At 46.5% G+C, this 14,210-nt stretch overlaps 1 protein-coding gene across 1 annotated transcript in view; it reads left to right on the top strand.

The window, feature by feature from the left end:
- Window positions 1-14,210, top strand: part of Ptprn2 (protein tyrosine phosphatase receptor type N2) — a 761,869-nt gene that overhangs the window by 391,860 nt on the left and 355,799 nt on the right. Inside the window, 1 exon segment of the mRNA XM_038337154.2 lies at window positions 6,338-6,417. Within this exon segment, the coding sequence (XP_038193082.1) occupies window positions 6,338-6,417 (80 nt within the window).

Here is a 14,210-nt window from a genome sequence, read left to right as displayed (position 1 = left end):
CATATGAAGTTGATTATTGTTCTTTCAAGGTCTGTGAAGAATTGTGTTGGGATTTTGATGTGGATTACATTGAATCTATAGAATGCTTTTGGTAGGATTACCATTTTTAATATGTTAATCCTACCTATCCAAGAGCTTGGGAGATCTTTCCATTTTCTGGTATCTTCTTCAATTTCTTTTTTCAAAGAAGTAGCAACTGTCTACAGATGGTTCCTAAAGTGCAAATCTTAAAGTCATAGGCAAGACAAGAACAGAGGTGACCTGCACTCTGTCCCCCTCAGTCCATGCCTGGCAGAAAAATGGGCTTCTGTACAGGGCAGGGCAATTCTTGGGCTATGTGGGACCATGCATAGGGTCAATGGGTGGTGTGGGTGGCAGAACATGGAGGAGTTGGCCCGTCTGACTATGAGCAGTGGTTGAGAGTACCTGTTTAGATAGATATCCTGTAATAAATGTGTCTACTCCATTATGCAAAACCACCTACTAAACTGCCAGACCACCCATGTGAAAGTCTGCTCCTGCCATCTGATCTGCTTGGGAGGCAGGGGCAGAATCCTGATTTTAAGGCCAGAACAGGCAACATAAGGAATCTCTTTTTCTCCCTACTGATATTATACACAAACACTCCCACACATATACATACATACACACACACTCCCCCATATATATGTGTGAATATATATACATACACAAACACATAAATACCCCCACACATACACATACATACACATACACACTCCCCACATATGTATGTGTGAATATATATATATATGTGTGTGTGTGTGTGTGTGTGTGTATACAAAACCACACAAACACCCACACACATATATATACATACACACACTCCCTCATATATGTGTGTGAATATATATATACATACAAAAACACACAACCCCCCCCACACACACATACACAAATACATGCTCATTTATATGGGGAGTTATTGTATCTCTCTCTCTATTTTTAGAGAACCACATAGCTTATTACTAGGCAAGATAATACATGCTCAGAAGGATAAAGCAAGAGGATTAAAGATTGAAGGCCCACCTGAACCCCATTGTGGGACTTTGCCTTCAAAAAGAAACAAACAAAAGCCTAACTAAAAAGGAAGCCAAACAACAATAAAGGCCTAAAGCAAATACCTTTCAAAGTATATCATATTATCTCAGTTTTATAAGTTCATCATTGTTCAGTGCCAAAGTCAGGGGGCAAGAACGTAGCAGGTCCACGGTTGTCCAGCGAGGCCCTGAAGGTCCACACCATGGTCTCTGCAGTTGTACCACAAAGAAGGCAGCAGGAACAGTGAGTCCTTGTTTGCACATCTGTATGTGTGAATTTATTTCAGTTCTGTGTCATGTTCATGGCCATGCCTGGCCACACAGAACATACCCTGGCTGCCAGTATTCATGTTGTCACACAAAGCTGCAGGGGGAGGTGCTCATACTGAGAACAGGGGTCCCTTCTACAGTCTGATTAGTGCCACATCGTTCACATTTTTGGCATGATTTCATCTGGTAATTTGCCAGTTTAAAATGCCCCTGAGCATAGTGCTGAAGAACTGCCAAACTGCCCAGTGTCAAATGGAGGAAACATGCATGTCTTCAAGATTGTGTGTAGCCTGTGAGTTCGATACCAGACACTCACCAGTGTGGAGTGAAAGGGGTGGATTTGTTCCTTTCTGTTCAAGACGAAGCTCTGTGCACCCATCCCACTGTGGCCAGAGCTCCAGGAACCTGACCTGCTTCCCTAAGGACAGCATCTCTCTGGTGTTCACTGCATCCTGTGACATCAGAGAACACAGTTCCCAGGGATAATGAGATTGTTTGCCATGTGTTCTCAGTAATTATCACTGAATTTGAAGGGAAACTTGAAAGTCACAGAACAAAGTGAGTGCCTTTGTTTCCCAGCGGCACCTGGGCATTTCCTCTGGCTGCATGCTAGGCTTTCTTCCTGTCTGCTAGGGAATCTTCCTAATTCCACCCCAGTTCTGATCTTTCTTTGACTTCGGTGGGGTATGCAGTATGTTAGGCTGTGCATGAGTGACATGTTGTTGAGCAGTACGGCCCTTGGGTAGGAGCAGGAGCCCTGCTCCATCCTTGCTGACTTTCCACTGCTCCGTCTTGGGGAGGTGTTGTGCTGTAAGGTGTTGTAAGTTCCTGAGTGTGACACCCCATCATACCCCCAAAGACACTAGTTTACAGTAGTTTTACTAACCTCTGGCTCTTGCAGTTTTTCCTCCCTGTCTTCTGCAATGTTCCCTGAGCTATTTGGGTGGGGCTTGTTAAATCTGTCTAGTTTAAGGCCAACTGCTCCACAGTTTCTCATCCTTTGCATTTTGACCTGTTGAGGGTCGATTAATCCCCATCCACTCTATACCCTTAGAGGCTATAGCCTGTAAATCAGCTTGAGGACCTGCTCATCCTGTACTTTTGAAAGCCAGAGTCAGCCTATTTGCGGCTCAGGACATCCCTTGCTGTACCAGGTTCTAAGGGCAGAGCTATCCAACTAACGGCTGTGCAGGAGGACGCATCAGGGGCCGTGCTGTATGACCACAGAACTAACTTCCAGTGTGGTTTGGTAGAAATCGTCACTTCCTGGAGAAGATTCTAACAGTTCGTTTCTGATCAGAGCTCGAACATTGTGTGGGTCAGGCAGAGTGACTTTGGAATAATGGTTGGTCCAGGAGTTTCTGGTGCAGGTAGCTTCGTCGCAGCTCTTGTCCCAAGGATCACTGCCATTGTCATCAGAGCAGATTTCTCCTCAGGCCCTGCAGAGCCTCATGAATGACCCTCACTCACTGAGCATTTCAGTGTCTGCCATTTTTCCTCCCCTAAAGACCTAAGCCTAGCCTCCCCTTTTGCTTTCTCAGCAAGCCATTTGGAGTGCTGCAAGAGTCTCACAGATCTGGTCACACCCACTCAATGAGGGAGGCTCTGCAGGAAGATCCTGTGTGACTCAATGGAGGGGGATGTCCTAGGGTTTCCCATTCTGAACAAGCATAAGTGCCACATTGGCAAAAGAACATGAAGATGCCTGGGTTCTCTATAGAACCAAGGATTACAGACAGCAGAGCATAGCTTTCCAACACAGGAACTAGGGCACTCCTTAGGCTGATTTTTCTGTATATTGTGAGCATTATATATAAAACCAGGCAACCATTGGTGGGACATCATAGGTCCAAGCAGGGCATAAGATGTGGTGGTTTCTATCTTTGGTTCTTGTCCCTTTACCCTGAGCATGCAAGGCCAGAGGCTCTTTTTCATGAGCAGGAAATACACATAGTATCTGTGAAGGCTGTTCCTAAATGCCCAATGTCATTGACAAAGACACAAGTGACACTTTTGTCTGCCCAAGTGCCAGACTTCTACTAGGGAGTTCTTGGATACCACAAGGCTAGTTTTCAGCTGCATTGGCCTTCATTGATGAATACTCTGCACAGGTTCCCGAGAGACATCAGGGGACCCTTGTGCCTAGTTCAGGGACTACCTTGATACAGAAGTCCATGAGGTCTAGTGTTGTGGAATATGACTTCAACTATGTAAAAATGTGTTGTATTTGCTTAACTATGTGAAGATGTGTTACATTTATCTATTTATGTTGTGGAGTATTGCTTTAGCTATTTGAAGATTGTTGTATTTGCTTATATTGCATTTGTCTAATTATGTAAAGATGTGTTGCTTTTTTACATTGGCTACATAATGCACCTGATTGGTCTACTAAAAAGCTAAATAGCTAATAGCTAGGCAGAAAAGGGCTAGATGGGGCTGGAAGGCAGAGAGAATAAGTAGGAGGAGAAATCTAGGCTTGAGAAGAGAGAACAAGAAAGACACCAAGACCCTGCCAGTCAGACAGCTGCCAGACTGGCATGGAGGAAGCACAAAAGTAGAACATTACAGAATGAAAGACAGACAAAACATAGATGGAGAGGAGCAGGTTGAATTACTTTATAAGAACTAGTGGGACAAGTATAAGATAAGACCAGGCATTCATAACTGAAAATAAAGCTCCATGTCTTAATTTGGGGGCTGGTGGTATGAGAGAGCCTGTTACTATCTGGGGATGCAGGGACATGTTCAGGTTTACACTCAGACAACCATCTGTCATGAGCGTTCCTAGACATGGTGAGGAGGGGCCACCAAAGAGGCAACTTGTCAGCATTTGGAGGTCATAGATGCTACCTATCTCCAGAGTTCTCAGAAGATGGGCCCAGTACTTTCCTTCCTTCCTAGAAAGATGCAAAGCCAAGAATTCTTTGGGAGGTATGCAGGTGCAGACATCTGTGTATTCCTTCAGGAGAAGCGGGGGCTGTTGAGGCTAATCTTCTGGCCGAGAAGGATATCCGGGGATCTGGGGACATTCCCTGGTCGGATAACTGCATGCTCTGAAGCTGTCCCATCATAGAGCTACTGGCATGCCTTCCTTAGTGTGTCTGCGAATGCCCTGTGGGGAGATTCTCAGTAAGGGATCCCAGCCACCCAAGCACACTGGAGTTCCAAGGAGGTGACTGCTATGTCCTCGGTGTTATCTCCCAGCAGCCCTGGTGTGTGGCTTCATGGCTGAGCATTTCTCCTATGAGTAAGGACTTTCTCAACAATCAAGAGAATTCTAGACATAAGTGTCCTGATTCTATCACAAAGACTGATAAGAATCGCCCCAGTGCTTCCCAGAGCTGGGAAGCTAAGAATGGTCTGTAGTAACTCACACTACAGTTAAGCACTGGATACCAGATGCTTACAGGTAAAGTACTTTCTAGAAGGTGTTAGAGAGAGACTTTATCATTGGGAGGTGATAGACGTGACGTGTGAGGAAGGAACATGTCCCCAGACAAGCGGTGGCCTGAATGAAGCCAGGAAGGGTGATGACTGAGCTCTACTAAGAGCTGGGAGTGAGAGCCTGTGGGTAAGGCACACGTGGGGACAGTTGTGGTCTGAGCAAGGTGGTGGCAGCACTCCCTGTACCTACATCAATACCATGATAACTTCCAAGGTTCTAGATTCTCAGACAAGAAAGCCTACCACGGAAGTTCCTCCGTCTTGTCATACAGTGAGACCGATTTGGACTAGGTGACACTGGAAATGTAATGCCAGTATTTCCATGATTTTAATAGAACTCGAGTTCTGGCTGTCTGTGATATAAGGCCGGGAGGTTAGTACTCCTCAGAGAAGGTAACTACTCAGTAGAGATTTTACCGAGCCCAAAGTGATGCTGGATTGCTGGAATGGTCATCATCTGGCTGCCTGTGGATGGTGAGTCTGAGGTCCCAGCAGCTGAGGTGAAGATATTGTGAGCAGAGATCATCTCAGTCCACAGCCAAGGGTGATGCTCAGAAAGAGGCGCAGACCCAGCAACCGAGTTGGATGGGACTCTAGACAAGGACAAACGGCAGCCAAGTCTGCACTGAGAGGGAGGAGGGAGGACAGGGGCTGGGGGTGTGCGGTAACTTTATCCTCGTGGGCAGTTTTATACTTTAACAAAAGTGTGAGGCGGTGAAGGGTGGTCTCACCTGGCGAGTAGAATCTCGGCCACTTTCCACACCAGGACTTCCTCAGCTACTATCTCCCACCACAGGCTGCTGCTATTCCTATGCTAACCTATCAGGAATTTGCCTTCAGAAGGTCCTTAAGGTGTCCATTTCACGAAGAGTCTTAGGGTCATTGTTTGTGGAGCAGGGTTCACCTGCCTTAAAGAGCAGATACAACCTACCCAGTCCTGTGTTTGCTACATACAGTGTCTTGCTCCTGTATCACAAGGGGTCCACAGATGATTGCAATGGTAAAGTGACACATTTCTTCAAAACCATGTTCAGCATGGCCTCTCGTGAAGCTTCAGGCCTTTTGATCATTCCTGCCTAGCAAGTCCCTGACAGCGGCTTTTTGTATTAAGTGGTTCTTAATGATGTGTGTGGGGGGGTGACTCTTGTGGGAAGAAGTTTGAAAACACTTCTTGCTGTTCTGCCCTTGACTCTGGTGCTCAAGACTGAGGTTCTTTTCCATAACAGCTTCCCCTTTACACTTGCAGGAATTCCTGTCGGCCACTGTTGGCTATGAGCACTTTTCTTCTAATAAGAGTGCATCCCTAGTGTAATGGTGTGTGTGTGTGTGTGTGTGTGTGTGTGTGTGTATACGCAGTGTGCTTGTGTGCTAGTGAAAAGTAAAGTCATCAGTAGAATGACTAGAAGTGAAAACTGAGCCCTAGTGTCTAAGAAAAACACCAAATGCCACCAGGAGCAGCAAAGGCTGCCCTAGGCACTTCTAACGGCCAGTGTTCAGAAGCTCACAGACAAGCAGTTTCTCATGTTGATGTAGAAATGACCCTGCTCCTAAATGATCTCTTCCAGAGTTTTGGGGCGAGCAGTGACCTTCAAAGTGAATGCCAACATCCAAAATATGACAACTGCAGATGTCACCAAGGCCACAGGTAAGGCTGTCTCCTCGTGTGTGTGTGTGTGTGTGTGTGTGTGTGTGTGTGTGTGCGCGCGCACGCGCGTGCACATGCATACACACCTATATACATGGCCATGGCAGAGAACAGCCTAGAACTACACTGTCACCGCTGGCCAAGTCTGAAGTGATGTGAGTTGGCCCAGCTGGGCCTCCTTGTTTGGTTTCTCTAATCCATGGGCCTGGATTCTGCCAGGTGACCTTGTTGTGTCTGAGCTGTGAAGCTCTGCAAAGTGAGGGTTGGGATCTGTAGCTCTGTGGGAGAAGACTCCATACTGGGGCGTCCAGGAGCACGCTGGGTTTTCTGGCTGCCCCATGGACCCATCTCAGGGCCTAGAGGTGTGAGAGAGCTCAGTGACTTCTAGACAGGTTCAGGGTATCTATGAGACTTCTCCCCTGGTGGACAAGTAGTGACTATAGAGACGTGGTCAGTAGTGTCTCTGAAAACCACGACTGGCTAGTCACTTGGAGAAGAGAAGGAGGGCAGTTTGTACATCTTCCAGAGGTGTTCTGACCCACTGAGCACTCCTTGTGTGCAGCGGTCTGTGAATCTCGGCGGTAAGGAAGATGCACGTAGCACAGTAGCCCTGGTGTTGGGTGTGAGGTGGTGGAAGATGCTTGCGCTTTAAGTCCATTTCTGGGAGGCCATGCTGAGGGCACAGTCCCAGACATGGAAGATTACTGGTCCTCTTTAAACTTACACATTGTTAAATTTGTGAATTGTTTTTGTTGCTAAACCGTAAGTGATTTTAGATGACAGTGTTTCTATTGACTTCGAGACGGGTGTGCTTCATCCCCTTATGGCATCTTCTTTGTCCTGTGATGGCAGAGTAGAAAGTGCTCTATCTCCATTCACAAGGGACCAGCCCTTCATGCCCTCTGCTTTGAGTGCTGTTGAGCTTGCTCACAGGGACCTCTATGCCCTGGGATGCTCTGTGTGGAATGATCAGAAGGTAGCAGTCTATAACGCTTAGACTTCAAAAATTGGCAGGTCTGAGTTTTACAGGGTCATTGCATTGCCTGATTGTAAGGCGTTTCGAGCTGGGATATGGTGTGGTGGAGTACTGTGTCATTATTGCTGCGTCATTATTGCTGCGTCATTCGGGGATGCTATTCTGGAGATTCTGCCGCCTGAAGAGAATGGAACCAAGTTTCGATGAGTTTGATCCCACATAGACTTTAGGCCATGTCTTTTCTTCATGAGCATCTGCTTCACATGAGTGACAACTGAACACCTTTAAGAGCAGCCTGTTGGGTTTAGCACAGAGATGCACCTCTATCATGGACAGATATCCCAGGACAGGAAGTAACACATGGAAGTGAGTTGGCTAGAACTTTTAAGAACTATAAGTGGATTAAATGGACTAGAGGTGAACATGATCAAAATATGTTGTATGAAATTCTCAAAGGACTAATAAAATGAGAATAATAAAAAAAGATAGTCAAATTCAATTTGTGTTGCTCATCCCTTTGTAAATGTATGGCCTTTCACTGGAGAGTGATCGATTTATCATGGAGAGTCTTCTTATTTTTAAAAAAATTGTGTCTACATTCTCATACACAGTAACCTCTCTACTGGCTTTTTGGAGAGCAATGTCGACTTTCTCTGATCTCGTTTCGGGCCATTTCTAATGCATTCGTGCCACGTACTAACTTTGGGCTGAGGGAAAGGTCACAAGAGACATGAAGGTTGGAGTCATGATAGTCACAGCTTTCAGAATGCTGGCTCTTCCTGCCTTCCCCGTGCATCTCTGGAGCTGCTCCACCACAATAGGTGTGCAAGCCACGTGATTCTCACTGCTTGAGCATGTGTAGAGTTGTAAATAAGTGTGCATAACGTAAAACATGTCTTACCTTCATGTTTCTAACAATGCAATGTTATTATGGATGGATATAATGCTGTATGAAAAAAATAAGTCTGAGACCACCTGCCCAAGTACAGTGAGTCCCCATTCCACCCTCAAAGAGTCCTGGTTCCAGGGTGGCCTACTGAGGACAGTTCCAAGTATGGATAGAGAAGTTGAATTTTGTCTTAAAAGGGATTTCCGAGAACACTATCAGTGTCATTGGAAACTTCCTAATGTCTTATTGGGGCAGGTACACAATGCAATGCCATTGATGCTGTGGTCATAAAGCTAACAGAGCCTTCCGCAGAAATTTTTGGGATTATTATGAGCTACCTGAAAGCCCACCCATGGTTTGCATGTGGCCTCCAAGGAACTGAGTGTCACAGAGATGTCATGTCCTTCTTTGTTAGTGAAGGAGGTATAACCCTTGTAATAGAACTTACATTTTTAATTAATTTTATAAAAAGTAATACATACATTAGTGAATAGGTATACACTTTAATACCCAGTTTGTCCCCATCAAATACCACATGGTGCTAACACTGAGTGGCAAGTGTGATCACTCTGTCATTTAGAATCTCTTCCTGGTCCTAGGTGACTCCTTTCTGGAAATTCTACTTCATTAATTTATTTTAATTTCTACTTTATTCTTTGATTAATTTATATTAATTATACAAAGATAGTGGGCTTCACTGTGACATTTTTATGCGTCTGTACATGTCCTCTTCATCCCCGTAACCCTGTCTGCTCCCTTCTCCACTGCCACTCTACTCTAATAATCCCATTCTATTCTGTACCCTTTTTCAAAGTACAGGTTCCACACCTCAGAGAAAGCACAATGCCTTTGTCTTTTCCAGTCTGACTTGTTTTGTTGCCCATAGTGAGCATTTCCCTTGTTCTTGTTCCTGGACGAGTGGTCTTCCACTCTGTTTGTCTGGCACACTCTCTTGACTTGCTCATCTGCTGGTGGGAGTTCAGCCGAATAAGAACGTGAGGGTGAGTATTGGAATTTGTGGCTGTTGAGGTCTTATACAAAAATGTGCATCCTGTGTTAAGGAGGGCATGGGGACACCAATCGTCACTGTGTTTCTGTACCTGGCTTGTCAGTCACTCTGGCAACCACAGAACAGCCTGCCTTCCTTCCTTCCTTCCTTCCTTCCTTCCTTCCTTCCTTCCTTCCTTCCTTCCTTCCTTTCTTCCTTCCTTCCTTTTTCCCTTCCTTCCTTCCTTCCTTCCTTCCCTCCCTCCCTCCCCCTCTCTCTCTTTCCCTCCCTCTTTCCTTCCTTCTCTCCATCCTTCTTTTTGACACTCATTACATTTTCTAATTTATTTATTTATTTATTTATTTATTTATTTATTTATTTATTTTTGGTTTTTTGAGACAGGGTTTCTCTGCAGCTTTAGAGCCTGTCCTGGAACTAGCTCTTGTAGACCAGGCTGGTCTCGAACTCACAGAGATCCGCCTGCCTCTGCCTCCCGAGTGCTGGGATTAAAGGCGTGCGCCACCACCACCTGGCTCATTTTCTAATTTTTTTAAGTGAGACTTTGATGCTATGTGTTTTATTTAAATTCATTCCCCAGTTCCTCTCAGATTCATCTTTCCTACGCATTCAACTTTCTGTGTTCTTTTTCAAACCCATCAAATCCAATTTGTGCTGCCTAGATACTCTTGAGTGTGGGGCCCACTGTGAAGCGTGGTCAGCCTACTGGGCTCCCACCCTTAACAAAACTACCTCTCCTCCCAGCAGCTGTCAGCTGCCTGGGGGGGGGGGGTCTTGTGCCCATGTCTTTTCTCCAAAAGAGAAAGTTCTTTTTTACTCTTATTTTATTGAAAGTTTTTCCTTGCTTTTTAGTTTCTTATCATCTTTTGTTTCTCTTTTCAAAAACAAAAGGCTCTTGCTTATCTTGTAGAAGCCAGAGTTCATGTTTCCTCCTTCTCTATGGAGACCCCACTTATTAAACTATTAGGTTACCCCTCATCACCTGAATACACTCATTCTGCCTCTCCTCCATGACCTGAGGTCAGGCTCTTCCTACCAAAGTTGCTCTTCTACCTTGGGAGGCACTGTGGCTGCGGTAATATCTAGTGGGTGTGCCTGGCTCATTTACTGACTCTGTACTCAGGAGTTGCCTATTCTCAACTGGTCTCAGGAGGAAACAATTCAAAGGCAAGATAAAATGATTTTGAACCATACCCACTGAAGGGTTTTAGGCAGAGTGGCATGGCATGACTTGTACTTTAATTGCATTAAAAAATCTCTTATTCAGATTGAGATATGCAAGACATGATGGGTCATCAAATCTACTGGGGAAAGTTGTAGAAGATGAGGGGGAAGAGAAGGCAGATGTAGTGATGTGGATGAGAACTGCAGTAGGAACAAGGAAGGTGACATGGAAGAGGTCAGGGTTATAGAGAAGGACAGTCCTGTGAATGCAGATATCATATGGTTTGGGCAGTGGCATGGATAAGGGAAATGACATGCATAGCAACTGCAGACAGGGGCAGCAAGGCAGCAGGGAACTGGTGGATGGGACCATGGGCAGAGGTGGGAGGTCGTGGTGTGTGACAGCACTGATGCAAGAGCAGGTTCAAGTTCACACTCCTTTCCTGGTTTGTACCTACATGGAGGTCTGTAACTACTGAGACAGGAAGAGCTTGGGGGTAAACACATTGAGCAGAACAAGAATGTGATTTTTGCCCATGTTGATACTAGGAATGGATTCTAGAGGAGGTGTAGTCTGTCTCCCAAAGGCTGTGTGCTAAGTCTTGGTCTTAAACTTGCATTGGTAGTAGGAGGCAGTGGGACCTCAGTGAGGTGACCTGAGTGGGAGGGAACTGGGTTATCTCAAAAATATCATTGAAAGTGATATTGGACACTTGGGCCCCTTCCTCCTCCCTCCATCAACATCCCTGAGGTGAGCAGCCTTCTCTGCTATGCGCTCTTACCACAGATCCCCAGCAGTCAACAACATAGCTACACACCGACTCTTCTGAACTGTGAGCGGAAACAGACTTTCCAGCTCCGATTATCTCAAGTATCTCATCATAGTCACAGAGAGCTGACTCGTATAGTTCAGCCATGTGTGTAGATACACTCAGAATGGAAAGTCACAGTTTCCCCCCGTAGGCCTGGTCTGTTGTGTCAGGCAGGCTCTCTGCCTAAGGCAGAGGACTGGCTAGTGTTTGATCATCTTGACACAAGCTACAGTCACCTGGGAGGAGAAAAACTCAAATGAAAAAAAATGTTCCTACTAGATTGTCCTGTGGGCAAGCCTAGGGGACATTTTCATGTGTTATAACTTGGGTCCAGACCACTGTAAATGGTACCATCCCTGGGAAAGTGGCCCTGGATGGTATAAGAAAGCAAGTTGAGCAAGCCACAAGGAGCAAGGCAGTAAGCAGCACTCCTCCATAGCCTCTGAATCAGTTCCCGATTCTGGTGCATGTCTTAAGTTCCTGCCCTGACTTCTCTGGGTGATGGACTACAAGCTAGAAGATGAAATAAGCACCCCCAAAGGGTTTTTACCAACATAGTAGAAACCACTGCTACGACAGGCCATACAAGAAGTATACCTTTCAGTGACCTGCAGGCCCTGGCTCTACCTATCTTGAAACCTTGCCCAAAATGACTCGGGCTGTAAATCTGTAAACAGTGGAGAATTGTGGTGTCAACACTATCAGGACAGGATAAAGATGGACAGGTAGCAAGCCTGGGCTTTTCTGTGGCCATTGTGTCTGGTTCCTTGGTGCTCTGTGGATGTTAATACCCTCTCTTTGAGCATCTCTTCCCCTCTACCAGCTGCGGCTATCTCCCCTCTACTCTCATGACCTAAAGGCCCTGCTGGATCAGAGACTGATTGGAGAGCGCCTGGTGATGGCCAGGGCACGGGGGCTAGCAGGTGCTCCAGAGAGGCTGCATCTGCCGAAGGGGCCCCAATGGCAGCAGCAGCAGCGGCTACAGCAGTGGCTTTGGGGAGTTTCAGCCTCACAGGGACTCTCAGTAGACACCTGCTGCCTTCTCACCTCACGATATTCAGCAGTGTCAAACCTGTCTTCTGTAGATCCAGGGTATCTCACCTGCATCCTCCCTGGTGGATCGTTCTTTCTCTGTTCACACACAGAGGTGTGTCTGCTTCCTTTTATCTTCTTGCCTCAGGAATGGAAGTACCTTCACACCTAGATGGGAGTGCCTTGTTCCAGAAACAGGAATGAGCACTACAGAGTGACTTTGCATATATAGTGTGGGTTTAGATAAGTCCTGGGGGTGGAAGGCAAGGTATCAGCCTGCATACACCAGGTCACATTCTTGAAACCTCTCAGGCTAACTTAGCAGGCTGTCTTTGAGCAGGGGAAGCAATGTCTATCAAAAGCCTCCTTTTGGGAGTTCCACAGATGTTTGTTCCCATGGCAACTAGATGAAGAGAAGGGAGAATGGGGAGCTTGCTCTGAAATCTGGCTCCAACTCTGAGCTCCTCATCAAAGGCGCACCAATGCTTTCTATCAGGGCCTGTGTGTAGGGGTGCCCGGGGTTGTTTCATCTCCAGCTGTCATTGAGCCATGCCTGACTCTGCTGACAATCCAGGATATGTGGGGATACACCAGGCTAGACAGGAGGTAACTGGCTCTGGAGACATGGCTGTCTAGTTCTCAGTGGCCCAGCTCTCCAGCTTGCCTCCTTAGCCCACCGAGGCCTGGCACTATCCCTTCACCCTAGTTTTGGCCAGGGCAGAGGGATTTGCTCAAACCTCAGCAGTGTGAGTGTTCGTCCTAGAACACGTTAACTGAGGGCAAGATTGGGGGTTGGGAGGTAAAAACGGTACAGCTAGGATTTCTACTGCTGTGAAGAGACACCAGAGAACCACAGCAACTCTTATAAAAGAAGACATTTAATTGGGAATTGGCTTAAAGTTCAGAGGTTTAGTCCTTATCATCATGGCAGGAAGCATGGTGGAATGCAAGCAGACATGGTGCTGGAGAAAGAGTCAAGAGTTCTCCATCTGGATCCTCATGCAGCGGGAACAGAGAGTGAGCCACTTTTGCTGACTGGAGCTTCTGAGAACAGAGAGTGAGCCACTAGACCTGACTGGAGCTTCTGAGAACAGAGAGTGAGCCATTAGACCTGACTAGAGCTTCTGAGATCTCAAAGCCTGCCCCTGGTGACACTCCTTCTTAGATGGATGGTTGAGTTCCATAGAGGCTGGAACACCTCTGGCTTCAGAGCATGTCTTCATCAGAAACAGTACAGGCCTATTGGAACCACATCTAGGAGCAGTACTGCAGGACCACAGCCCCTGGTGCAGAGTGGTCAATAGGAAGAACGGGCTGCATGAGGGCCAGTTCTAGCCATGTCTGGAGCTACCCAGCCTCCACGTGGACGATTTTTGGGTTTATTAACAACAAACCCTCCCTACTTCTGATCTTAGAGTTTTCCTGTGTCCCCTTACTAAAACCACCCTCAGCACTTTCTGCAGCTTCCCTCAGCTGGGGTCCTTTTGGTAGCCTCCCTCAGGTCAGTGTAGCAGGCTGTCTATGAGTAGAGGGAAGAAGTGTCTGTCAGAAGCCTCCTCTTTGGGGAGTTCTGCAGATGCCGATCTCCATGGCAACTAGAGGTGTCTCCTGGACCAGGAACTGGGGAAAGCTGGCCTCATTGTTCCCAGTCCTCTTTGGTGTCCTCACTGTGGCTTCAAAGCCTCTAAGGCTGATAGGGTGAAGTTAAGGAGGAGACAGGATTGGGAACCTCCATCCAAGGCCTCCTTCTACACTTTGGCCACTCATTTGCCCTTTGAAGCTTGCAGGTGTCCTCTCTTTCAAAAGAGACTAAAAAGTGTATTTCAGAGACTGCTTTAGTGCGGAGGGACTTGGGAAGGAGCTGGCTTGAGAGCACAGATTAAATTCTAAAGGACTTGGGTGTAGCTGTTGGTT

This window comes from Arvicola amphibius, chromosome 7 (genome assembly GCF_903992535.2).
Source record: "Arvicola amphibius chromosome 7, mArvAmp1.2, whole genome shotgun sequence".
Lineage (NCBI taxonomy): Eukaryota > Metazoa > Chordata > Mammalia > Rodentia > Cricetidae > Arvicola > Arvicola amphibius.
The sequence above is the reverse complement of the archived record's forward strand: the minus strand, read 5'-3'. Positions and strand labels throughout refer to the sequence as shown.